This window comes from Anopheles ziemanni, chromosome 3 (genome assembly GCF_943734765.1).
Source record: "Anopheles ziemanni chromosome 3, idAnoZiCoDA_A2_x.2, whole genome shotgun sequence".
NCBI lineage: Eukaryota > Metazoa > Arthropoda > Insecta > Diptera > Culicidae > Anopheles > Anopheles ziemanni.
Window position 1 is genome coordinate 51,574,956 of NC_080706.1, and position 27,614 is coordinate 51,602,569.

The 27,614-nt window shown below is 46.1% G+C and overlaps 4 protein-coding genes across 4 annotated transcripts; 2 read left to right on the forward strand and 2 right to left on the reverse strand.

The window, feature by feature from the left end:
- The first annotated feature begins 2,162 nt into the window (after positions 1 to 2,162).
- Positions 2,163 to 4,879, forward strand: LOC131284961 (uncharacterized). The gene is made up of 3 exons (XM_058313818.1): positions 2,163 to 2,347; positions 3,762 to 4,216; positions 4,287 to 4,879. Exons 1-3 carry the CDS (start codon positions 2,163 to 2,165, stop codon positions 4,877 to 4,879), a joined length of 1,233 nt encoding a protein of 410 aa, XP_058169801.1.
- Positions 4,880 to 15,070: 10,191 nt separating this feature from the next.
- On the reverse strand, positions 15,071 to 22,777 carry LOC131288243 (uncharacterized). The gene is made up of 7 exons (XM_058317359.1): positions 22,092 to 22,777; positions 19,836 to 19,945; positions 19,626 to 19,758; positions 19,300 to 19,501; positions 18,983 to 19,204; positions 17,205 to 18,368; positions 15,071 to 17,138 (listed from the first exon to the last, which is right to left on the reverse strand). The coding sequence occupies exons 1-7, from the start codon at positions 22,775 to 22,777 to the stop codon at positions 15,267 to 15,269; spliced, it is 4,389 nt and encodes a 1,462-aa protein (XP_058173342.1). The 3' UTR covers positions 15,071 to 15,266.
- A 1,653-nt stretch (positions 22,778 to 24,430) lies between these two features.
- On the forward strand, positions 24,431 to 25,941 carry LOC131288250 (presenilins-associated rhomboid-like protein, mitochondrial). Its single transcript, XM_058317365.1, has 5 exons — positions 24,431 to 24,596; positions 24,670 to 24,898; positions 24,977 to 25,274; positions 25,350 to 25,672; positions 25,730 to 25,941. Exons 1-5 carry the CDS (start codon positions 24,547 to 24,549, stop codon positions 25,919 to 25,921), a joined length of 1,092 nt encoding a protein of 363 aa, XP_058173348.1. The 5' UTR covers positions 24,431 to 24,546; the 3' UTR covers positions 25,922 to 25,941.
- A 75-nt stretch (positions 25,942 to 26,016) lies between these two features.
- LOC131288254 (S-formylglutathione hydrolase) lies at positions 26,017 to 27,080 on the reverse strand. The gene is made up of 2 exons (XM_058317371.1): positions 26,949 to 27,080; positions 26,017 to 26,883 (listed from the first exon to the last, which is right to left on the reverse strand). The coding sequence occupies exon 2, from the start codon at positions 26,879 to 26,881 to the stop codon at positions 26,030 to 26,032; it is 852 nt and encodes a 283-aa protein (XP_058173354.1). The 5' UTR covers positions 26,882 to 26,883; positions 26,949 to 27,080; the 3' UTR covers positions 26,017 to 26,029.
- Positions 27,081 to 27,614: the final 534 nt, after the last annotated feature.

The following is a 27,614-nucleotide window of genomic DNA, read 5'->3' on the forward strand; positions in this document are numbered from 1 at the left end:
AAGAGAAATGCAAATATGATTTGAATGAGCATCATCGTGGGGATGGAGAGGGGAAAAAAACTCATTGGCGTCAACCGGCGGTAACCTTCAAGACACGGCGGCGGCGATAACGTGGTGCGCGGTGGAGGCAAAAGTGATAGCAGCGTGTGTTTTGGGTAGCGCCGGACACGATCGCACCGATTCGCGATCATCGATGCAAATTTGTATCGCCTTTCCTTGTCCCGTCCGGATCTTGCTGGATGGGCCGTCCTCTTCATGCGCGATCATTTCACTGGGGACTTTCGAAAAAACGGGAAATCACACGGGGCGCCAGTGAACGATGGGAGTTGCTAGCGGGGGTGGGTGGACATGTTTACTGTCTACTAATACAAATACGTGAAATTATGATGTAGTACGGTAACATTAAGTACAAAAGAAAATCTATCTTAGGCATTTTAGTTAGTATTGATTTGCTGGAAAATAAATTATCTGAATGCTAAAACTACTAAAGATTTAATAATAATTTATTTTTTCATTATCTTGCTTCTGGATGCAAACATTTTCCATTTTTGATTGCCTTAGGTGGGTTCCTTGTTGTACAGGGAAACTATACTGTTAGCTACTCAAAAAGCTTTGAAATCCAAAACTAATAGATCTAAAATAAACGAAATACACTACGCTACTTTAAAATTTACCTTTGCACGAATTATTTTACGTTACTTTATTATTTTCCTCGGTTCTTGTTTTACTTTACACCAAATATTTTCTCTGAATTATTAATGGACCGACAGAGTTAGATTAGGTTGCTTACTTTGGAATGATTTTTTTTAGTACTTGTTTATGCTCTTGGTTTAGTTTTTTTATGATTATCCCAAAGTCAATTTATATTTTTGGATAATAATAAAACAACTGAACAACTCATTCAGAAATGTGTACCCTGTCATGTTTTTCCTAACCGTGTAAAACTTAGTTTAATTCTACAACATATCGAATAAAATATATCCTTCGCCAGTATCGTTTCGGGTGTTTCGTGTAAGGATTCAATGCATCAATGCAATTTTTGAAGCCTATATATACAAAACCGGAATTCATTTAAAAGAAATTCAATATTTTTTCCCACCAGACACTAATAAAAAAATCCCACTGTCCAGTCTTCTTGATCCAGGTTCGCGAATGTTTTGCGCCGATCTTTCGTATTTACTCTCGACCGTGTATCGGTTGTTGGGGACAGTGAAGACAAAAAACCAAACAACCGAAACATACATATCGGACCATCAAACCGACATGGATGTCACCGACGGCGGTGTCCTTTCCCAGCGTCCTCCTTCCTTGCTTCAGCCTGTGGCGCAAAAGCTCGTGCGGGTAAGTGTGTGTGTGTGCTTCGAAACGGATGTAGAAAGTCACCAACCGATCGTCAACCCCCCGGGTCCGCACAGAGTCACCGGTCCTTCTTGTGCTGCACGAGAGCACCCTTTTTGCTGGGATGGTACGGTCGGACTGGTGTTGGCCTCCGCTCCGGCTGACATTGCGCAAACGACCATACGTGCGTACGGATCGATCGCGGCTCTCGTGCGCGGGTTTGAGTCACTTGAATATCTCTTTTTTCACACGTTTGGCGTGATTCAGCCAAAGCACCAGGCTGTCCAGGCAGGTAATTGGGTAATAGCCCTTCTACGGTAATCCGTCAGCAGTGCGATCAAACAGACGATCCGAGAGTCAGTGGCCAGACGCGGTAAGAGTGAACAAAGGTTGAACGAAGAAAGCACTCGCCATTCCGGGGAGACACGCACGCACGCACGCAGACCGTTTTTTTTCTGCCCCACATATTATTCTACGCCAGTCCGGTTCCGGCTACCGGTGTTTGCTGCGGGCGCGATCGCGATCGTTAGATAATGTCATTCATGTGTCGCCCACTTGTCTGACCGTTGGGGCGGAACAGGGCGGAAGCGACGACACGTGTGACACGTTGAAAGTGAAAATAAACGCAAAACGTGACGCAACGGGCGAGTGTGATCGATCGCGCTGAACCATTAGGTGAAATTGTTTGTGGTGTTTTTCCCAGTGGAAGCAAACGACTAACCACCATTGCAACCACCGAAGCCAATGTCAGTGAACCCCCGATAACGCGTCCGATAGTATTTCAAACAAATAGAGTGCCAAATTGAACAACAGTGGAAAATAAAATGATGCCATTGAAATATTGCCACGTGGCTTTGCTGCTGTTCGTTGCAGCCGGTGTTGGTGTTGGCGCGATCTACGTGGTGGAAAGTGGTGGCCGGAAGTCGTTTGTGCGGCTCGGGGCGCACCACTGGACAGATGGCAGCGACGGTGGGCTGTGGTCGAGCCTGCTGGAGGAGTACACCGTGGGGTAAGCAATTTAGATTCGGGTTCGGTTCTAGAGAGTGTAGAGTATGCTGCATAGAAAATGGATACATACGAGGGGGGACACAAAAGTAACGGGAAGTAGGTAGTAAGGATGGGTGGCGGAATAGGGGGTCAGGTTCAACATTTTATGTTTGAAGCTTAGCCTTTCCTTGATCAGCATGCAAAGTTTTGTAGCGTCTTTGAGATTTTTTTCACTGTAACGATTTTTTTCGAAATCATATTTTCAGCCCATGCACAGCATAAATCAGATTGTAATGAAAATCTGCCAACAAATGAAGATTGGTGAAATCATAAACTTTATATATAATCAGGCAGGAAGTAGTATACTGGCCAAAAAGAAACCACTATCGCATTATATTGCGCGAAGTAACGGATTTGAATTGAATTTTATCTTCAACAAAATCTACTTTTGCGTCCTTTTACAAAGCTACTCTGTATTTTAAAACCATTTAATATACTTTGGAGGCTCTATCATCAAAGCGAAAATCATATTAAAGTTAGGAAGATTTTTTTAAACTCAACATACCGCTTACTGAAATTTAACAGCTTTCGGCGTTCCTTATAATGAATTTGTTAGTAATCATGTTTGTTTCATGTATCTTTTTCGAAATCATGTTTGTAGTTAATTTTTCGAAGAATCAATATGAAGTTCTATTTGAAAGAAGAGAGCAAGAAGTCGGTCTATCTTACAGTAGATTAGATTGAACAAGGATATAATTGCCCATTGTATGTGTATGTATGTATGTACACGAAATTTTATATAAAATATTTGGCATTCTCTCTCAAATTCAGTGATTGTTTGTAAATTGTATATGGCTTGGAATGGCTGGAATCCGATGAATAGTGCGGCCCGTTGTAGAATTCTAGAAAGACATTTTTAATTGTTTTTGCAATGGTTTGCAAAGTGAAAAAATAATAAGGACATCGAATCCGTTACTGGGGTGTGCATCGTAAATACCATACCTCGATTCTCGATAAAAAGGAAGGCTTTATAATTTGCGAAAGACGCTGTTCAATGGTACATTATTTTTAACCATATATTTTCCGGGGAACTGCTGGAGAAAACTTGTTCCGGTGTAAGGGGCGTAGCAGAAGGGTGTGCTTGATCACGCCCTGAGGTTACTCCAGGAAAAATAAAATCGAGTCTTGACGTAGGTATGTTTGCATGCAGCCTCGATCCGATCGACCGGACGCCATCGAAATGATTGTGCGTCACCCGGCAATTTGTAAATGCGCGCGTTATGCACGCGAAATCGAATTGGAAAGGAAGGCGTTACGCCGATGGGGTCGATAGAAAGCCGGCACGCGCGCCCCTACCCACACCCAGTGTGTGTGTTTGTGTGTACATTTTGTGTGTTTTGATCTCTGTGAGGTGTTTGTGTTTGCTTATTTCGTAGGTTGAACGGCAGCACCGGGTTTTCCAGCGCACCGAGGGAAAGTCGGGTAATGCAGGCGACCGTCGTCGCCGGGCCGAAGTACATTCCCACCTCCAGTTTCTACATCAACAAGCGGATCGGCGAGGCGCTGGAGCTCGATGGTGCAGCGCAGCATCGCCCGCATCGGGTCGCACCGCCGGTGGGGAAAGTGATCGCCAGCACCGGCGCCGGGGGCAATCTGTTCGGCGACGCGAGCCAGGGGCACGCGGGGGCGACCTTCACACCGATGCGCCAAACGTTCGGTGGCGCCAGCCCGACCGAGCTGCTCGCCTCACCGCGGGAAGTTTCCGAGACCGATCTGTATCTGCTGGGCGCGATCGAGAAGCTGGTGTACCGGGTGGACTACATGGAGAACCGCCTGCGCCGGGCAGAGCAGATCATCTACTTTCTGATGGCAGGCAACAGCCAGAAGCAGGGTATGGGACAGACTTCTTCTTCACTCCCCCGGAGAGCATGTGATAATGGCATTTTTCTTATCCTCTTCAGAGCCGTGCCCGCAGAACTTCACGCAAGTACACGATCGCTGCTACCACTTCGACATCGAGCGAGGTCTCAACTGGAAGTCGGCGAGCACGATGTGCAAATCGTACGGCGCTCATCTGGCCGAATTTGAAACGATCGCCGAGTTCCAGGACGTCGTCGCGTACATCCTGAACAACCCGGTCAACCGCGGGAAGGACTTTTGGCTCGGTGGGCTCAACCCGGGGCTCCTCTGGATCTGGGCAAACTCGGCCAAACCGGTCAATCCCAACACCAACCTCAGCACCATCACCGGAGCGACGAAGAAGCAGTCCATCATCACAACCCCGGCCACACCGCTCGATACAACCAACGGTGGCGGGACAGCCAAGCAGGAAGCAACCAAGATCGTTAACAACGCCTCCAAGCATCCGACGCTGGAGATCACTGGGAACGGGCGATGCCTGCGGTTGTCCTACAATTCCGCACTCTACACCTACGGCTACCGCGGGGAGGATTGCTCCGCCCAGTTCAACTACGTGTGCGAGCTGAAGGACAAAACACTCGATAACGAAATTTCCCGGATAGCGAAAGAGTTGAAGCTTAACGACATCCCGTAGGTAAACATCCGTTACTGTTAGAGTCCCTTAAATTGTCCAATTATGGTAAGACGGTTTTGTTACGCGAAACGTAATGAAATATATTTATTGCCCCACTTTTCCAAACCGTCACTTTTCTTTCTTCGGGCTCGGGTGCGAATGTTTCGGACCATTTTCGGATCAACAAGACGCGCAATGAATTGGACGGCGTACTACAACGATTTCTACCATATGTTTTAGCTTGTTCGTATATTTGTTTTAGGCACATCCATCATATGAATATAAGATTTTCATTGTTCGTTTTCCCACTCGTCGTCTCAAATCGTTCGATCGTGACACAATTTCTATCTCCCCTCCGCACCCTACCGCAACAGACATCTATCGCCACGCACCGCGGGATTGGTTTTGGTACGCGATTTAAAATCGCTATGTCCTCTTTGTTTTACACTTTTGCCACCACAACATTGCGCGCTAATCCTAAATATTTCTGTTCTATCCGAAATGTGTTTAAGGATACATATATATATGTATAATAAGTCTAAACGCTTACTTGCGTGTTTTGTTTCGTCGTTACGTGTTGTTGTTGTTGTTGCTGTTCGATCCTTTCGATTGGATTTTTGTTTCTTGTTGGTAAAATAAAATGGAAACACAGAACAAAAATCCAACATTCACAGCGGCGCCCCTGCTTGTACGAGCGGTTACACGGACCCGTGTCTTCGTTCCGATCGCAAACGATAGTATTAAAATTAGTAAACAGGGACGTAGATTGATTAACATTTTAGTTTAGCCTAGCATGTAACGCGTTTGCAGATTGAAAGATAAAAAATAACAAACAAACATTCATAACCAAAATATATAGATATATCTTTGCGATTGTACGCACTTTCGCGCTTCACTTCACGCCCAATTGGGTGTTTTGCTCTTTGCTCCGCGTTGAGGGCGTTCCTTGAAACCCTTCGATTGGGACGTGTGTGTGTGGTGACACTTTTTGTTCTTAAAGAGTGGTATCTTATGGTATAACTTACGCTTGAACGTAACTTTGTTCTGAAAACTATTTTATTCCTTTCCACTCGCCACTCCCCCTCCGTATCCTAGCTTCTCAACAGAAACAAAACAAATAAATGTAACGTTTGATTTTGCAAAAAACATAACTCAACACTTAACAATTAATTTGCACTCTTTGTGTTTATGCGTAATTGGGTTTCGTTTTTGTTCTATCCGCTCTTTCCTTTCCGGTGCGTGTATGTAATCGAAGAAATCTTTCTGCACATCGAAACAGTGAAATTAAAACACGTAAGGATCTGCGCACTCCTCCGCCTTCCATTTATACCCTCCCTGCTAAAATGTGCACCGAGGGGAACCTGTTTTTCCATCGTTTTTTTCTTGCTTTACTTCCCCCGGATTTCGATGTGTGACTTTCACTCTCTCGTATGGATGGGTTTGCTTAAGTTTCATCTACTAATAAAAGTGCGCATACATATATCGCATCCGAGGCCGAACACGACGAACGTGTGCTCTTGCCCGGAAGAGTGACACTTCAGTTCGGTACCGCTGAACCGGCCTCCTGGCCGTTCGAATTGAACAATTTCACAGTTTAGCTACTACTGCCGTTTTGCTTTGTTTTTTTTTTGTTACCAACCGTTTTCCGTTTGATTTTGGTGGGTTTTTATTGTTGATCGGTATCGCGCCAGACGAGAGAAGCTCGTTAGGTCCTTTCCACCGTTGGCGGGGGTTTTTGTACATCCCCCCGTAGAAGCCACCCCACAAAAAGGTGTAGATTATCTGTATGTTTCTGTACTCGATAAATTTAATTTTGTTTTGATTTCCTAAAATTTGTTAATTTGTTTTTAGCACTTGATGTTTTTGTTCTATACTCTTTGCTTAAGTTTGGTTCACAATTAGATTTTCCTATTCAGTGTAAATAATTTTGGTCCGAGATTTAAACCTTCCGTTACGTGATCTAACCCTTGGCTCCCTATCGTTTCGGTGCAAAATACGTTATCCAAATGTTTGTGTATGCGGTTTAAGTTTCTTTTTTTTTTCATAGCCAAAAGTTTGTTGTTTCTGTTTAACATTGACACTAGTTGGTGAAATAACACGGTTAGACATATCTACTTGCTATTTTGCGGTGGTTCCAGATTGGTTTCGCCTACATTCTTCTTCACGTGCCATCATCAGCGTTTGGTGCGAGTGTTTGGTAGTCGTTATAATTGTTTGCAAAGTGACAATAATTTAGAGCAGAAGCAGAAAAAAGCAGTTTGTTTGAACATGGAATTAATGTCCTTTCCAAAGTTAGCGCAAGAAACTATCCTTGAAAGCTGCGAGTAAATATAAATATTTTTCTTTATGCCGAGATTGTACGAGAAAGTTGCTAAAGTGCGAGATCAAGAGAAAATGAGGAAATTGAGTGAAGGAAGTGCCCCAGTGGCCATTGGTGACCACAAAAGTTTTCCACACTCGACCGCGCAAACCTCTGGGGGGAGGGGGCAAGTTTGTATAGTGCGCGCCCGACGCAAACAACTGTTTGATTTACAAGCAATATCTGTTTGTTTGACGTTTGACTTTAAATTCTGTATGAATAAATAACACATTAGAAAACGGGCAGATCGTTGGTTGGGGGAGAAGAAAAAGAAACCCAGCTGCTGACCGTTGCATTGGCACAACCCTTTTGCCCAGATGCTCTTCCCGCATCGCCCGGCCGGTCAATCGGCGAGCCTTCGATAGTGCGGCGGGCTGCTGTTACTAGGCTGCCTAACTAAACATTACCCACACCTCGCGTCGTGTCCTAATCAAGCGCGCTCAGTGTGCTCACCACTAAACAAGTGCATTTACATAACGCCTGACGCACTCCACTCCTGCTCTTGGCCAGCGTTCGTTCCACCGGCTGCATTCAGCCTGCCAACCATTCCCTCCACCCGCCTCCCGGTCCCGGTGGTTCGCGTTTCGGGAGACCGATATAAGCCATAAAATGTGCAGTTTATTATTGACGCCGGTGAGTGGGTGGAAGGTGTGAAGTGGTGCGAAGGTGGTTAGAACGACACGTGGCGTATGTGGGAAAGATCGAGCCGGCTTGATGAGTGAGCAAACGATTAGGGACGCTGATAGGGGCCCGATCCCCGCACCCTCCGGTGACGTCAGCGCCGAACGGGGATCGGAAAAGGGGGTGTTAGGTGGTATGATTTATATACCAACCAACAGGTATACTCGACCCAGTACACAACATTGTGTGTACTATCTCCCCCCCCCCCCCCTTCACCCCACCCACGGGACTTCCTTACCATCCCCCTCCATGGGATGGCCAGAATTGAAACGTAGACATTAAGTGAATTATCAATACTACGTCCGTTGCAAAGAAAGGAAAGTGTTGGGTGAGTAAAGGCAGTGCACAAACAATGACCTAAAGAGGCGCATCTTGTGGGGAGCGTGTGGCATTGGAGCATACATGGACCCCCATTGCATCCCTCGCGCCCCCCCGGGGGGGGTGCAACCGTGTCGCTCGTGCCGTTAGAGTGTGGTTACACAACGACCACGTTTTGGTGAGCGTATGTGTGTGTGTGTGTATATAGTACTAGCAAGTCGATGAACTTGCGATGCCGTTCAAGGGCAAGGTTTCATTTTTTGCTCTGGATGCGCTGGAATAGCGACGCGATGCCATCAATGCATTCGCCGGAGGAAAAAGTGCACCCTGTCTGTGCATCGAATAAGGTTTACTTTCATCACCAACTCTATCGATCTGTGTTTGGTGTAATAATTTGCCACCTATTTTTAACACCCACTGGCGTTCACAGGGTATCCACAAAGCGTGCTCGAGTTACCGTAGAATGGTTAAAATTAGCAACCGATTCCAGGAACACGGGAACAAGATCGTTCGGTCTGTTAACATCGGTTTTTGTCGAGCCATTTGGGACGGTGTAAGTGCAAACTTTCACCCTACACACCCGGGCATGGCGGAGGCCATACGCCGGTGCACGTGAGGGGACGCTTATCGGACCACCCCTACGGTCAGGAATGGGTATAACACATTCCAGGAAAGCCCACCCGGGTAACACACACTTGATCCGCGGTAGCACATGGTTGGCCGGCCAAGAGGGAGGGAGGGGGAGATAAACGTACAACTCATATGGTCATCGTATCGGCAATCATGTTTTTCCCGCAACTCGAGGCAATGGTTTCTCTTAGGTGTCGGGCCACCTCGATGACGTACATCTTGTGAATGAAAGTGGAGTAGATTGCTTCCCCGTGGAAACACGGTGCAACATTGGGAATAACATTCCTTAAAGATAAAGGAAACCCCCAGGAAGATTATAACCCCAGTGTGAAGTCTTTGATTTCCAAAAGTGTGTCCAGAAATAAAAAAGGGGTCCATGAGTCCAGAGAATACAAATACTTTTTCAGAAAATGGGTATGAATTTAGTCCGGTTCTTGCGTTAGTTGGTTAGAGTCCTATACTGGGTGGATAGCACGAACCTTTTGACAGATTCCGGTTGGTTTCACCATTTGTTTACAATGCGTACTTTGATTTATTCTTACCAACTATCAATGAAACTACATCAAAGATTCGTTACGTGTGAACGCTAAAAGGTTCGGCGAACCTTTTTTTGGCATTCGTTTGGAATAGTGTGCGAAAGGTTCGCCATCAAAGGTTCGTCTCGTGTGACCGTACCATATCAGTTTTAAGTTGGATTCGTGTCCTAGCACCATAAGATTAGTAAGCCCAGTAGAGATTGAGATGAGTTAGTTAGATTGATAGCAATTAAACGTCCTGATGAAATCAATAATGAATAAGTGTGAATAATTAAATGAATGCGACGTCGTATTCGATCTTATTTGAAAAAATCAAAATCATTCGCACGCTATTTGCAGATGAAAATTGGATAAGCCATGGACTACTAGAACTGAATTAGTTCTGCGTAAAGAAAAAGTATGGAAAAGTAAGATTTAGTGAACATTGATCATGACCAGAGTGGATGACGGAAAGATAGAAAACGATGCAAATTAATATTGAAGGCAAAGCACATTTAATTAAAATTTAAATATATAGACATGATTCGTGGACAGCATGACAAGCTCTAGGACTTTTGTCTCAGAAAGTCCGAATAAAATGAAAAACTAGACAACAAATTAAAAGGGTTCAAATGTTAATGCTAAAACGGACACAGCATGAGACATATTTTTTTATAAAAAAAACTTCAACATCTTTCATTTATCATTGTGATTTTTATCTCGCATATGTTAATTGCACTAGCCTCTCAGAAAAAAGACCGCTATGTGTCTAGTTCATATGTTTGGGCACCTCACGTAGTCATTGTACACTGTTCAAAAGTACTATTTTTGATTACTCTCGTTATAGTTGTTTTCCCTTTTGAGAAGGATTTTATTATACAATACCTCTTTAACCATTTTTCGTATTACAGTCAGCCGCAATATTGAGCATAAAACTAAACGAGCTGTCTTTTTTTTCTATAACTCGCGCAAATATTGACTTAATTTGATTTTTTAAATTTATTTTGATAGCGAAGTTGTCGGACAACACAAATATACACTTTTTTTACATAACCGGTGTGTATTTTTTATGGTAAAATAATGAGTAAAAAAGGCCTATTTGCCGTGAAGAATCTTGCCGACAGAGGACGAAAACGGATTTTGACTCTAGCTGATAAAGAGAAAATTATCCGCACAATAACTAAAAGATCCTAAAATATCCTCCATTACAAAACTGGCCTAGGAATATTCCAACATCATTGGTAAATCTGTGAGCGTTTATACTATCCGGCGGTTTGCTCACAACAACAATCTTCACGGTTGAGTTTCTCGAAAAAAGCCTCTACTTTCCAAGATGAAAGACTCTTATTTGCAAAAGAGTATGTTGGGAAGCTCAATGAGTTTTAGAAAAACGTTTTATTCACGGACGAAACAAAAATTAATCTATCTGCGTCTGATGGAAGGCAGATGGTGTGGCGGAAACCTGGTTCGGCACTGAAGACCCAACATTTATGCCCAACAGTCAAGTATGGAGGAGTTAGTGTAATGTTTTGAGGTTCAATGGCTGTTGGTGGGTCTGGAACAATGCAGTTTATTGACACCACCATGGACAAAATGGGCTATTTGAACATCTTCCATAACCTAAAACTCACTGTTGAAAAATTGAACCAACCGCGCCACTTCTAGTTCCAGCAGGACAACGATCCAAAGCATACCTCATAAATGATACGCGAGTGGTTACTATAAACGTTCCTAAACAGCTGAAAACTTCTCCTCAGTCACTGGACTTAAACCCAATTGAACATTTATGGTGGTAGGTGAAGCACCGCCTGACTAACACCAGCAGCGGCCGAAAACTATACTAGAGCTCAAAAAGACGATCCAGGATATATGGAATAGTATCCCAGAATCGGTGACCAAAAACCTAGTGGAATCAATGCCAAAATGGTTGCAGGCAGTACTGGATGCAAAAGATGGCCATACAAACCATTTTACTATATGTTTTTTTAATTTGACCCCAATTTGGGCCTCAGATTATGAAGTACTCAAACTCAAAAGTACTCGATCTGTACGCTTAATTTTTCGTTGAAGGAAATAGTCCTTTTTCATTTATTGTTTTACTATAAAAAATACAGACTAATTATGTAAAACAAAGTGTATATTTGTATCGTCTGATAAACTTGCTATCAAACTAAATTTAAAAAAATTAAATTAGGTCAATGTTTGCGCGAGTGATAGGAGAAAAACCACAGGTCGTTTAGTTGTATGCTGAATATTGCGGCTGACTGTATATACTTGGAAATACTATATAAAACGTTTACTCGGTTGATTATGTGTTAACATAATACAAAGCACTAAGTGGATAATAGTCTGTAATAATTTAAGTGCTTTTTCAGGAAAATTATGAGAATGTCGAGATTAGCAGGGCATGCATATGATAACTCGATAACTAAATAAGTAGCAGTAATTCATCGCCAATTCGTTGACTGGTACAAATGCAAGCCATTTTTCCCTGTTTGCATTATCAAAGACCATGCTTCGGTGGTACCTTGCCATATTGAGCGGCACAGACTCCCGTTAACGGAAACGTATCTTTGAGGCATCAATTTGCCCTGCTGCTGATGCATAAATCAATTGCATACCTGTACCTTTCTGGTACACAGCACGGCGCGACCGGCGAGACCAATTTAGATTTTTCAATCGCCTTGCCATGTAATGGCCACCCGGCACGTGTACAATAACCGTGCGTAAACGTGTTTTTTTTCTGTTTGCTTAACGCTGCACGTCGTCTAGTATGAGACGGTTCGACGATCGCGATCGGCAGCGGAGCATGTTGCAAGTGCACCGGCTAATTCGCAAGTAAGTGACACTACGGTAAACAAGTTCCTCGCGGGGCACTTTTCGCTGTGCAAACAAGCACTGACCGCGACGAAGAAATCTTTTCCGGCAGACATTTCATTGCATACCCTGGGGTTTTTCTAGATATTTATGTTTTTTTTTAATATAATTGAAGGACCTAGGTCGCATTGAAATTAAAGTCACTTCAGAAGCAATAAAATAAATTGAAAAAGTTGCCTTATCGAAAACAACAACCATAGGGCAAAAATATGCAACAAACCAGAAATTAATGTATGTCATCGTCGTCTTGGGCGTCTAAGCCAAGATAGAACGAAGAAAATTTTGCGCAAGAATTTGGCAACAGGTGTAAAGTTTGAACCAGGAAAAGGTGAATATAGTTCAATTGCGCAAAGGAAATGTTATAAGCAAAAGAGTTGACAATTTGAGTCCACCGTTGCATGTACACGTGAGCGTTTCAATCGAACATTGAATAAAGTCAGACCTATGATGATTGATGCTTCGATGGCTATATCGATGTGCTATAAATCAGCTGCAAAGGCGGTATATTTAATGAACTGTAGTGCAACAGTAGCTTTACCGGAAAAAACAAAGCTGGCGGAATGTTGGTTCCGAGATATGCCAAATATAGTTGGCGGAGAAAACCCAGAATCATCGAAGCAAGAGGGGGAAGCGTTGCAGTTACAGTTGTCGAACCAAATGAAGATTTGGATGGCGTTGAAGCGGATCAACATGAGATGAAATTACAAGAGATTAACCGGCTAAGGCGCAGTAAAAGGAAGCGCACATTACCTGGTCATATCACAGGTTTTGTAATAAGAAGCGAATTTTTGAAACAGTAGTGAATCGCTTTCGAATGAAGAAATGCAATCCGACACAATTTTAACGTTTGGTGAAGCAAATCTAAATGTCGGATTGAGAGGGGGTGAATCTACTATAAATTATGGGTATCCCGAATTTAACAATATACCCGGATTTGAAGTTTTCGGGTGACGATAGTTTTTGGATGCGGATGGTGTTTTGCGTTCTCCATAAGCCATCCACCCTGATTTTTGCCAATATGAATGTACATTGGTAAACAAAAAGTTCCATCGTTGGTATTGAGATGAGATGTGGTCAAGCATGAGCAACATATTCGCAAGAAAGCCTGCAACTAGTCTAACGCTCCTGGGAAAACAGCTTCGTCGATGCGGTTGATTTGTTATGCTTTGATTAACTAGTATGGCAACTGAAAACAGCCGGTGCTTAAAGAAAGAGATCCTGTGTCGCAGTTAAGTAGCTAAAGCTTGCCGGACTCATGCGATCCTCTAGTTGCGGCACTAGGGCTAGGGTCGTGTTTTGCAGGTTCCTCGGGTTACTTTAATTTCCCACTAAGCCGATGTTATTGAATCGAAGTGATCCAGCGCAAGGTCAGTTTACCAGATTATCATCCTCGTTTTCTGCTATTAGGATTAGAACCATTCGATAAAAGCCACAAAAATGTTCAACGTAACTGGTCTTCTCTGTGGTTACATTGACGCTCCCCAAATGTCCTGACCAATTATAATTTTAAGTTCCACAGCTTACTTTGAGGCAGCGTCTCTTTCTGTCCAAGCCAAATGTCCTGGCGATAGTATAGGCTGGACAGTTTCAGTTTTTCACGTTGATACAATAAATGCGGAACGTGGCAATTTCGAAATAATCATTCACAATCGTTCGATCTATTTTGTCTAATCATGATTCTATAACATCCCACACAGTTTTGCGTTGCCTAAAGAACAACCGAAGCATTTTCCACACACATTTGACATTAAATGATGCGATCATTTGTGTGATAAATTAACATCAACAGATTTAAAAACTTTCTCCATTCCACCAAACAAACAGATGGTATTGGTAAGATAATCATTTAAAGCGAAGGCGCAAAACGACGCAATTATTTTAAAACGAAGGTGTCCCTTCACCAGATCCCTGCTTGTACCTCACCCGCGTCGTGAATGATGAAACATTTCCATTTACCGTTAATGTCCAACCATCATCCCCAACTAGACGCAATAAAATCGTAAACATCGTACATGCGCTCCTCAATGCACGACTAAGACGGTCTGCTTGGCGTAGATTGCAAGCGCGCATGGAGGGTGTGGGAAAGGGTGAACCATTATCGACCACCAATACTGGCCCAATTCTAGCCCTATTTTGCAACCAAACGCCGATCGTGCCAAGTCGAGAGAACTACGAGAGATGATGGCTGGCCGGCCGGCCGGCATAACCTCCGTTGGCGGATGGAACGAAGCAAAGTCAAACGTCGCTGAATGCGGCGTCGCTACTAGCGTTTTCCCTAAACCCTTCCCCTACCCGGTCGTTTTAAAGGCAACGTGGCTTGCTGCATACAGCGAACGGCGAATGGGGAACATGACGTGGACTGGCCGTGACCGTGCGGCGCTCTCATGCGCAAGTGTGAAAAGTGTGTGCACTATTTCAAGGCCAATGTCATGGCTGTAGCGCAACATAGTTGCATTCCGTATCTCCGTGTGTATGTGAGTCTGTTCTAGGGATTGACTTCATCTTCCCACATCCCACATCCTCCCCCGGATGGGTACCAATCCCCAACCGGTGCTGGATTGGGGACGGGAGGTGGGTTTAGTAAATGCAATCTAATGGCACTTGTTGGACGAGTGCCCTAAAGTAGTGTATGCGAACGGATGCAGTCGACACCACCGCAACCTTTCCCCGCCATTGGGTTCCATTTGCCGTCACCGCACATCTTTCTCTTTTTCACTTCCTTTCCCTCTTTCTCTCTCTCTTTCTCTCACTCTTGATCTCACTTCCTCGCTATAAGCTCGATGCACTTGCATGTAGACGACGTTATTCCGAGGGTAATGAACGGCCGGCGCGCACTCGCGCTTATATACAAACGTACAAACAATCTGAACCGCAGTTGATGGCACGTGGTGAATAAATTACCAAACAAATAAAACTACCCGATACACAATGTGGCTACAATGTAGCGCCACGCCGCTTCCACCAGATACGACGACGATGACGCCCGATGATCCCGTCCGGCGGGCATGTTTTGGGGCTCATGACGACTCTACAGGTTCTGCAGGAGCTCGGAATCGATCATCGAATCGGTCACACTGTCCAGATCGTTGGCGAGTCCCTCGATGCCGTCGGTAAGGTTCGGAATTGCGGCTGTCGGTGGTGCGATCGGATCATCGGTGGCCGAATGCAACTCCGCGCCAACACCAACGTGATGATGATGCTGCTCTCCCCCCGTCACGGTTCCGTTCGCATCGGTTCCATCGGTTTGGCCGGGAGCGCCGGAAACGTTCGATCCGCCGGGGCCTCCCGAGTAGAACGAACCCGACGAGGACTTGCTGCGATCGACCGAGTTTCCATTGATCAGAAAGTCGCGCGATGTCTCCGGACTGTACTGGAACAGTTGCTCGTGGCAGCCATCATTCAGAGCGATCGGCGTCGAAGGGACCGACTTGGGCAGCTCGAACATCGACTTTCCCAGCCCTCCGCTCGACGATACAGTACCAATCGAGTTGGTTTCGATGCAGCTGGCCGTGGCAGAAGTGGTGGAAAAGTTCCCACCGAAACCCACACCAATGTGGTGTGGTACTGGGGTGGATGGAACCGATCGGGAAATGATGTTGTAGTTGGCTGCCCGAGGGAAAAACCCACCATCCTGATGTTGCTGCTGCTGCTGCTGTTGTTGCTGTTGCTGCTGTTGCTGCTGGTGCTGTTCGAGCAGCTCCGGAAGGGACAGTTCCGCTTCCTCGATCTTTATCGACGAGTTCAGCTGGGACGATTGGTCGTTCAGCATGTCGAAGATGTGGCCGGTGTCGGTAAAGTCGTCGAATTCCGAGGGGACCGGAGTTTGGGAGACGGAAGTGTAGTTGGAATTGCAGTAACCATCGTAGTTGGGAATCAGCGGGACGCTGCTCGAGCGGGATTCGAGTGAGGATAGCAGCCCATTCGGTCCTCCGCCAACGCCACCACCGGACAATGCTCCAGCGGAATGTTGGTTTCCGTGTGGTGCACAAATCGGCTGGAACGAGCTCGGCGTTGAGGAGAGGAGGGTACAGTTTAGCCCATTAATTCCGGCACCAAAGCGGTACGGCTGAATGATCGAGGGACTCGGTGGGGCAGACGCGGGTAGTTCGTTTTTAATGTACCCTCCACCCATCGAGCCGCGTGTCTGATGCTGCTGTTGATAAGAACCGGCCAGTTGAAGTTGCTGCTGAAAGTGTTGCTGTTGATGTTGCTGAAGATTCAGTGTCAACCCGTTCGATAGTTTATTGGCCTTTCGGTGGATCGGGGTACTGCGCGGGCTCACGAAGGGGCTTGCGGTTGGTGTGTGATTAATGTTGCTATTAGAAGACTGCTGTTGCTGCTGTTGTTGTTGCTTGCCACCCGGTCCCATTCTCGTACTCACCTCCGTTATGGGAACGAAGTTTAAATTTTTGCGCCGAACCGTTGGACTTTGCAACGCTTGGCTAAATGCCATCCCATTCAGCTGTCCCATAGAGTAGTTTCCTCCTCCTGTCCCCTCGATGCTTCCGACAAACTTTGTCTTTTGATGATCGGTTCCGGTGATGCCCAGCGCGTTGGAACCGGTCGCGTTGACGGCTTCTCCCGTCGGCCCGGTTGTGTGAGTGTTGTGGCGCTGGGAGAGCATCGCCAATGAAGCCGCGGCCGAACCGGGCGCCAGGCCTACACCTGCCTGCTGGTTCTGGTTCATGTTGGCCTCGTACGCGCTCGGGCCAGCCATCTGTTGCGCATTCTGGTTTTGGCTATTCTGGTTCTTCTCTAGAATCATCCGTATCTGGAAGAGCTTCTCACTTTCGTCAAACAGTCCGGAAGCACCGTAACCGCCAGTGGACGAGCTGTCGTGTTCCATCGACGCACTTCCCCGTCCATCCATAGACTCCATTTGCTGCTGCTGTTGTTGTTGCTGCTGTTGCTGTTGGTGCTGTTGCTGCTGTTGTTGTTGCAATTGGTGCTGTAGTTGTTGCATTGCCCCACCACCCGGCTGCTGGTGACCGCCGTCATCCTCCGGGAAGTATTTCAGCAACTCCTGGTCCTGATCCTGCGAATTCTCCTCGTCGTTTAGGTACCCGTCGAGCGCATTTTTGTCCATGTTGCAAATACTGATGACCCGTTCGCGCGGTATGATAAACTCGTCCCGGTTCGGATCCTGCGATTCGATCAGTATCAGGTTGCCCTGCTCATCGTACCGTGGCGCACTGTTGTTCTGTGCTTCGAGTGACTGCTGCTGGCGCTGCTGGAGCAGCTTCAGACGCTTTTGTCGCCCGGCGAACGAATTGTTTTGGTTCAGCGGACGTTTCTGTCCACTGGAGGGTCGATTGGGGAAGAACAGCGGTGGTTGATTGTGCATCAGCGCTGGATGCTGCCGCTGATGCTCCAGATGATGACGCTGCTGCTGCTGCTGTTGGACGGCCTTCAGGTGCTGCGCTTGACGCACCTTTTTGCAGTTAAAGTTCGACGGTAGCAGGTCCTGCGGACTGCGCATACCTCCCTCCATGAGCCGTTGGTGCATCAGTTGCTGCTGATGCTGCTGCTGCAGGTGCTGTTGCTGCATTTGCGGTGGGTGATTCGCGTACGCAATGACCGACGGACCGGTCATCGATGGTGACGGTGACTGAAGGAGGGCACTGTTCGCTGACGTAATCAAGAGATCCTTCTTCATCGATTCCAAGACACCGTCACTAGTATCACAGTTCAGATTTGTACTAGGCTGCTGCTGATGCGGCTGACGTCCTCCTTGCTGCAACATCATCAGCTTACCACCAGCGCCACCGGCAGTCGACATCGCGACGGGCGTATTATTGTTGTCCTCGTCGAGATAGTCCTGCTGCTCCCGTTTGATCATGTGCTGCTGCAGCAGCAGCTGCTGACTGTGCAGTCCCGCACTATGCGCACTGTTTGGTGTCGGCGCTACCGTCTGCGGACCGACGCCAGACGCTAGCTTTGTACTTACGGTTCTTTGCTGAGCCTCGATCGCGCCGAATGGCCCTGCGGCACCGTTCGGTTGGCCGTTCGGCTCACCACCGCCGTCGTCAGGGGTGCTCGTTGTACGTGTTGGTGGTGGTTCCGGTGCATCACAAACGCTGCTCGAGAGTGTCTTCCTTCGCTTCTTGCGCCGCTTCTTCATCGCTACCGCCTGCTCGAGTACGGGTGAAGAAAGCGAGCATACCAGCAAAAACGACCATAGTAGATGAGATCGCATCACAAAAGAAGAGAAAAACGCAGACGAAAAATGAATGAAGGAAAACGAAAAAAAGAAACATTAATCCGTTCTCTGGCACCCCCACCCAATGAGTGACTGGTCACGTTTTCGAGCGCGTGTCCTTCACTAAGCTCATATAGCCAAGCATGTTCGAACGCGAAGGATAAGGTTTCGAGCACTTGCTGGCCGATTATTGGTAACAGAAATTCTCAACCATTCAGACCATTTAGATGTAAGCAATATGGTAAATTTTGAATGGCTCCAAGCAGCAATGCAACGACTACAATCCGCAGATGTACCGGTTCGCCGCCATCTTTTTTATTTTAATACAATTTTCTGCAGTAGGTTGTATTCGACAAAATTATATATTCTTCTGTGTAAGTGTTTTTCCATTCAATTTTGAATCTTTATAATTTTTGATTGAGAATCTCTGATCTACAGGTTGTGAAACGGTAGCCAGGCCCTCATACCTTTCCCGTTGTGAATGGGGACACCACTCAAGGAAGGGAAATTCATAGCTGAACAAAAACTTCTCTCCGTTTACTTACCGACATTTTACGCTTTTCTTTCATCTCACGCTGAAGGATCTTCTTGTGCAGCTGCTGCCGGCTTGCGATCCCGGTCGGTGTGTTCAGGTTGTTCTTCGCGATAAACCCGGCCAGCTCGTTGATCGATCCGAAGCAGGCCGGTAGCATCGCTTCGGCCCACACCTTGATCACTTTCCACGATTCTTCATCACCGAAACTTTGTTCCTCGTTGACGCACTGCTTCTGTCGGGAGAGAAACGAAACATAAAGGAATGGGGAAGGTGAGGTAAAAGTTAAATTCCCATTCTTTTTAGCTATCATGGCACCGATATTCTTACCTCACCCGTGCCACCCGCATTACTGAGATCGGGAAGCTTTGGGGTGGGCAGCTTCGTTGCCTTGCGCATGGCCGCGTAGCAGTATCTGGAATGTCCTCTCGTGCCCAGCCGCCGGGGACGAATGCCGGGAAATACCTGCTTCATAACCTTGCCAAAGTCGGCCGTCGACAGTGGCTTGATGTTGATCCTAGCACAGTAGGCGCTGCATTTTGGGATATTGGAAAAATGCATGTACATCGGTATGATGAAATAGTAGAACGTTTTACGATCAAGTTGCCTGCGTAGAGCGTCAGGGCTTGCTGCCTTAATCAAAGTACACCACTTACACATAATCGTCGTAGACTTCTTGCTTCGGAATTGACACATTTGGGTCGTGCTCCAGATGCGATCGAACCCAGTTGATCGTATGATTGATCTCGAGTCGTGTTCCGAGCGGATTCTGAGACTGACGCAAAGGATCTGTTGTGTTGCAGGCGAAAGTTTAAAAAATACCATGAGTGTCATAAAATGGTTCTCTTTGGCTAGTTTTGCTTTACCTGTTTCAGGATATCCACCGGGCATGCGAAGGTACAACAGCAACCGTTCGGGTGGTCGCAGGCTGGAAATTTTTTCCAGAATATCCACAATTTGCTTCTTGGTGTTGTCGCTGAAAGTAGTACCGGTAATATTGGAACATTCGTAAGTGGGGTAAATGTATGGTGTAAGGCCAATGAGTTCGAAAAAACAACTTCAAGGACACACGCGGTCACAAAGCGGAGGGGAAAGCGAGATGTATTTCGAAAAATGGTGTGATTATTACACGAATCTCGAATGTTGATTCAACCGTCCGACAACGCGTACATCTTACAGTAATGTGCGATCCGGTTTTACCCGGATCTAGCTGCATTAAGAGCAGCATGTTCGCGCAAAACAAATCGATCTGCGCGTATCCTATTCTTCGACTGTCCATCATTGTAGACTTTTCGCTATCGCATACGATAAGAGACCGACTCGGACTCGGTTGAGCGATACGATGGTGCTAAGATCATCGCCATCGATAACATTTTCCCCCGGCCGGGACCAAGGTAGATGGGGTTTTAGAATTCGAAAGACTATGCCAATTATTTACAATGAATCATCAACATGTTAAACGTTCCTGCCGTAGGGTTGAGATGGCCAGTTAGTGATAAGCCAGCGGAAAACAAAAAGCTTTCCAATCGCCCGACCATGTGGCGTGTGTAGAGGTGTAAATTTGTCCCAATTAATGCGCTTTTAAGGTGCCGCAACACGGCGCGTGCGTTGTTAGGTATAGTAAAGTAGCAGCACCACTGCTGACGACAATCATCGATCGCTGCGGACGATTTAATTTTTCATTGCCACTAATTCTGTTGCCCAATGATGTTGAAATTGATGTACAGTCAGACTTTTCATTTCTATAGCAAACGTGCATCAGTAACCAAGTATTTCCTGTGTGCAATGCAAACAATACGCAATTATTTTTTTGCAAATTTTGTGTAGAAAATATTTTTTCTGAAAACTGCTTTTTCCATTCTGCTTATACCCTTTCTGTTTGCCGATAATTTTGATACTAAAGGGCGTTGGTTTTCATTCGTACTAATTTGAGTAATTGCCTACTCACAATTTGTTTGGTGAGTAAGGCACCCACGATGTCGGATTTGGATTTCTTTAAAAAAAAGCTAATTAAAAAAAACCTATTTCTGAATTGCAGCAAAGTTCAAATACCAGCACCAATATTTCATGCAAGAAAATAAACAATCATTCGCTCTTCTGCATTTGTAAGAACTTTGATGATCTCTTAGCTTAATTTTATTTTCAACAAAATTATGCTCGATCTGCTTTTAAAATTTGTTGGTCCAACACCATCCTAAAACATGTTCATCAAATAAATCGTGAAGAGAAGTAGATTAACGCAGATTTTAAAATCATTTTCATCTCTCAAATCTAAGTCATTGTCAAAAATTTACATTTTGAGTGGAATTACTGTCACCAAAATATAATTAAAACTGTTTCAATTATTTGATAATGAAGTTATGCATCCTTTGAAGCAAGCATTTATGCCTTTTGTAGTGTTAGGAAGCAGGAATCGATAACAGTTCGTATCCATACTAGCAAAACTGATGATCGTTACATTGCTTAGATAGTAACAACATTCTATGAGTAGCCAAAATTTGAATAGATTTCCCTCCGTATACTAAGTTTAGGTTTATCAGTTTGACGGATCGAGGGTCAATAAAAATTGCTTTTATGGCAACAATCGTGAAGTAAATATTAAATTTAACTAATAAATTCATCTGACCAAAAATACCCTCAGTGTAAAGAATTGAAGTGGCGCGGTGGTGAGGAATCAAAATCAAACGATAAGGTGCGGGCGCGCGAAGCCAGATAACGATAATAACATGCGATGATTTGTTTTTTCTTCTTTAACGATGACGGCGTATGCGACGTCCGTAGGGGTTTTGCGTTTGTCTTGGGGATAGGCGATCTCGCGACCGTTTTGTTCTGTAATGTTTGTGTATTTTGTGTTTTTTTTTGTATCATGAATCTTGCTGCAATTGACAGTCGTTGGCTGGGGCTGGGACGAAAGAAACAGGGGTAGATGGTAGAGGCGGCTGACTGGTGTGTTTCGATTCGGAGCAGAGATTAGCCTCAATGTGGATGGACTCAGTTGAAGGTGTGTAAGATTAGCGGAGTGATTGGCGTGTGTCTCAAGCGGCACAAACATCGGTCCGTCTGGTCTTTGGCCAGACAAACAGACCCTGACCGGTCGGGAATGGTGGTAGTGTGTCGCTTACCTGACGGAGTTTTCAAACATTTCTTGAATCTGTTGCTCGCGCTCTTTGTCTCCTCCGAGTGGACCGTGGGGGCTGTAGTGGTCCGGGTTGGCTGCCAGCATCGCCCGCATGGCGGCAACACCCGGATCGCGTTCGATATCGGCATCCTGGTGTGGCTCGTCTATACCCATCCCACCCACGACTGCCCCGGGTTGATGCGGTGTCTGGGCCACCGCTCCTCCGTTGGTGGCCGTCAACTCGTAGCTTGCACTAAGCTTTCCCAGCTTCAACTTGTTGATGGCCATTTGAGTGAGATAATCTCCACCTGCACCGCCCACCGGATTCAGAACGGCAGCAGGGATTGAGGAAGAGGTGGAAGATACCGCACCGCCGGAAGCGGACGTTGTAGTAAGCATGGATTGGTGGTGCAGCGGAAACGTTCCGCCCGGTAGGACAATGTTCGCGGTGCTGACGGAGGACGACACGGTGCACGACGAGGACGACGACGAAGATGATGACGACGAAGACGAGGACGACGATGGCGATGGGACGGGTTGCTGCGGTGACGGGACGGCTGCTGGTACTTTTCCATAGCCTACTGCTGCCGCAGCACCGGCGCTACCTCCGAAGATGGCGGAGGTAAGGTTCGAAGGTAGCCCGACTGGAAGAGACTGTTTCCACGGTTGAAAAGAGTTGGCCTGAGACATTTCCCTTGGGCGCAACGATTTGGGGGGTTTGAGAACACCGCCGAGAAATGAGAAGCACACACACAGACAAAAACCTTCCTGTACCGCCGAACTATCTATTTTAACTTCAGTAGTTTCTCTTCGTTCGCACCTTCAGCTCCCGCGAACTGCATCGATCATTGGAAGTAGATTTTGCCGCAGCAACGGAGGCTGTGGAGCGATTGGGTGGGAGGACGGCGATAAACATGAAACTTGATTTAAAAAAAATCACACACACACACACGCACAGATTGCAGAAAGCCCAAGGATGGAGTGGAGCGAATGGGCGAACATAAAATAAACTACAAAGGAAAAGCAAATGAACCCGAAAGTTGAAGCTTTTTTTCTTACTGCTGCCCTTTTTTCTTCTTTTCACACAATGGGCAGCAGAGAGACGTAAGAAACTATTGCTATTTTTTCTTTTTCTTTTCACATCACTTTAATCACAGGCGCCGCGCACATTCGCCAACACATTTCCACTTGTTCCACCGAACGCCAGGGAGGAAAAATGACTGAGCTTCAAACTGGAAAATTACATCTTGCTGTAACGGAGGGTATGCTGCACTTGGTTTGGTTTGTTTTGCTTTCCTTTTGGAGGTGGTAGTAGCCACGAAAACTTGGTAAATCTTAGTGAGACGTTGGCCACTACTAGCGCCACATCCGGGCGAGATGTAAATGGCGAATTTGCCTCCGACACTCACTAAGTCACCGATATGGCACCGTGCTCAAGATCGCGTCAAACCGCGTCGCCGTATGTCGATGGACCACTGGTGGTTGCGAGATTTTCTGTGGACGATTTGCATTCGATGGCGGTGGCTTCGCGGTGGTAGTAGTAAGTAGGGCTGCCGAAACGGATAAAGCCGATTGACGACGGGCGATAACGCCACACCAGGCTGATGGGGTCGGTGTGCGTGTGTATGCCTGTGCGTTAGAAGGCACTGGAAAACATTTTCAACATCCTTCGCCTTCCGGATGGAGCAGAGCGGAAGGTAGACACTTTGACACAATCGTCGAACTTGTCACTGCTGGAGGTAACTTCTCGGTGCACACGGTTTTACAGGGAATGCACGCAATGACTTTTTTTCTTAAGATCACGGCAAAAGCTACACACACGGCATGGCCAGCTGGTGGGACATTCCGTCGGGTTTAGTGGCCTTGCTACCTCGAGCTGGCAGCGGAACGACAAAGAAGAGAGACGGTCTCTGCGGCACACCATCGACTGGACCGAGCAGGAGCAGCGCGGAAGATATTAGCAGTACTACTAAATGAAAACCGAAATGGACAGAGGAACGAGAGTGATCGGATTGGCAAACTGACAACTGGTACAGAGCTGCATCAGCTGTTGCAGTGCAAGATGACTGTAGGCGAAGCTGTGCGCATTCCCTTATGCCATTTTTTGACCGAATTGTTGTAGCTTTAATATGATCCCACGGATGAACGAGTTCATCTTGAAGGTTTAAAATTCGATACACACTTCATTCTCATATAAGACCGCTCTAATGAAGTGCTTTCGAGCAAAACAGGAAATAGGAAAGTTTTATTGCACAAAGTCATATCCAAAGCGAGTATAAACCTTGGTAGTGTGTTTAAACGTCAGCTGACGTATTGACGTTTTATTGTTTTGTGTGGTTGATTCTCGTGCGATTCGTAAACAGTGAAAACTTGTGTAACACGGTGTGAAATAGTATACGTATTGTAAGATGCAATAGTTTGACGTTGTTTCGTTAGTGTACCTTCTAGTTGAACTAGAAATGGCTCTCCGTTTGTTGCTAAACTGTCGGGAGATCCCCGCTGCAATCAGGTACTGGTCTGCGGTTCACATCCCGCTCGAAATGTTTGTTTTTAACCGGCAGTTCCCTCCGGTGTTCCAACAGGGCTAATTCGCTGATACAGTATCCTCGAATAATATTGCACAATGTTGGCGGTGGAGGCGTTGGTCGGCAGCTCAACATACTGCGGTACACACGTAATGCTCGAAACACGCGATCGGAATCGTTTGCGCCAAAGCAAACGATCGTTCCCACAGAGGTGCAAGGTATCGTAATCGAGTCCGGTTATATTGATCCGTCGAAAATATGGCGATCATTTCTGTTCACGGTTGCGGTAAGCTAAGGTTTTGTTTCTCCTACTCGAAAGTCAACTTAGAACAAATAATTCACATTCGAAAACCGACCGTTTCAGTTTAGCACTGGTAGTTTCGTGGCAGTTTCCATCTGGGAGTATGAGACGGTACGCTCTCGTGCGATGCAGGCGCTGCGGAGTAAACTGAGCGTAAATTGGTTCAAGGATCGTATGCGACAGAACCGACACGAGATGGAGCAGTGGCAAAAGGATTTGAGTGGTTGGTGGAACAGACTTTCGCCCGGGGAGCGGATATTTGCTCCGATCTGCGCCTTTAACGTACTTGTCTATGGTCTTTGGCGGATCCCAAGCCTTGCGCCGACGATGGTGAAATATTTCGCCTCAAACCCCGCAGCAAGTAAGAACCATCTCAGGGGGGTCAGAATCATTCCGTTGGAAACTAATGGAGGAAAACTCATTGCTTTCCTTGCAGAAGCCGTCTGCTGGCCTATGGTTCTCTCCACGTTCAGCCATTACTCATTGTTTCACATTTTGGCGAACATGTACGTACTGCATAGCTTCTCGCACGCCGCCGTTGCCACACTGGGAAGGGAGCAATTCCTGGGAATGTACCTGAGCGCCGGTGTGGTTGCATCGTTCGCAAGTCACGTGTTAAAAACGATTTCACGGCAACCTGGACTTTCGCTTGGGGCATCCGGTGCTATTATGGCCGTCCTTTCCTACGTGTGCACACAGTATCCGGACACTCAGCTAAGCATATTGTTCCTGCCGATGTACACGTTTTCGGCTGGCGCGGTAAGCATAACTGTGATTGCACATATAGGGGTATTCTTAATTCCTTTTTCATCGTAGGCCATCAAAGTTATCATGGGTATCGATTTGGCCGGCGTACTACTCGGATGGAAAGTGTTTGACCATGCCGCCCATCTTGGTGGAGCCATGTTTGGGCTGTTTTGGTGCTACATCGGCAGCCAGAACGTGTGGCCGATGCGGGAGTACTTTATCGGTTATTGGCACGAACTAAGAGGGCCACCAAGAAAATGACCTTCAAGCATGAAGTAAAAGCACGAAAAACAAATAAAAGAAATAAAATTCAACACTTTATTGCTTCATCATTCATCATTCAGCTTCGAGAGGGACACGGCAAATTCTCTATTGCAGGTGTCTGGCGTGGTAAGCGATATGCTCGCCAATAAATGAAGCAACGTAGAAGTAGCTGTGGTCGTACCCTTCGCGCATGTTTAGAACACAAGGCACCTGGGCCGCACGACAGGCATCGACTAGATTTTGAGGCAACAGTTGGCCATCTTTCAGAAAACTATCTTCCGATCCCTGATCAAGGTACAGCTCCAGCGGTGGACCATTGTAGCTGGCTACCAATTCGGAAGCGTCCCAGTTTTTCCATTCATCTTTCTTGTCCGCTCCCAGGTAACCGCCGAAAGCCTTTTCTCCCCACGGGCACTTGCTAGGGTTGCTGATGGGAGCGAACGCCGAAACAGATTTGTACAGGCCGGGGTTTTTCAGTGCACAGATAAGCGCCCCATGACCACCCATGCTGTGGCCGGAGATGCTTATCTTATCGGCCACCGTTGGGAAGTTGTTGTTCACCACCTCGATCAGCTCCTGCGTTACGTAGCTGAACATACGGTAGTGCTTACTCCACGGTTCCTGCGTAGCGTCGACGTAGAATCCGGCCCCGGAGCCGAAGTCCCACGAATCGTCCTGCCCCGCGATTTCAACATTTCGGGGCGAGGTGTCGGGACAGACGATGATCAGATTGTTCTCGGTGGCGTAACGCTGGGCACCGGCCTTTTGAATAAAGTTGGTTTCATTGCAAGTTAACCCCGACAGCCAGTAGAGAACGGGCAGCTTACGATCGTCCGCGGCCGACGGCAGGAAGATGGCAAATTTCATTTCGCATGCTAACTCCTTCGACTGGTGCGAGTACACCTTCTGGAGTCCCCCGAAACATTTGGTAGTAGAAATCAACGATATGACCGTCATGGCTGTGGGAATGGAGTGTTTAGTGATGCTTAGTTGAACCACACGCAGATGGGTTTTCTATACTTACTTGAATAAACGCGAGGTGTTATCCTCAGAATGGTAGAGCTATGTTGCAGAAAAGAAAAAATCTTTCTAAATGCTTTAATACTAAACACCGAATGAAAATGCAAAGTTTGTTATCACTAAGCCGGGGCTTAAGTGTCTAGTGTTGGCAGAATCGAGATAGATTCGATCCCTAGACGGACTCCAAAGATTTGAATCCCATCTGACGGATTCTAAAAATTTGATTAGATTGGGATTCATATCGGATTTGATTTGTTTGGGATTCGTATCAGATTTGATTTGTTTGGGACTCGATTTGTTTCGGTTCTGACTTGATCCCAATCTATTTGAAATTGATATGACTCGATCTAGGTGAGGTGAGTTCAATTAGTCACGTAACTAGTAGATCTAGAGAGAATTTGATTGATTTCAGTTTACTCGACGCGGGCGCTGGTTTAAATGGATTGGACATGAATAAAGGTTTTTGCACGATTTAATGTAGTTCAAAATACATTCATGAATCTGTTTTTAACAAAGAAATACAGTAGAACCGATATGATTACGGAGTGACAATTATTCAGACCAGCACCTAATTTACATTTTTACCGGGTTATGAATAAACACATGTTCGTTCCGCGATAAAGTCCCCGTCGGGAAAGTGCGGAAAAACATCGCAAAGGACTAGCTTCAC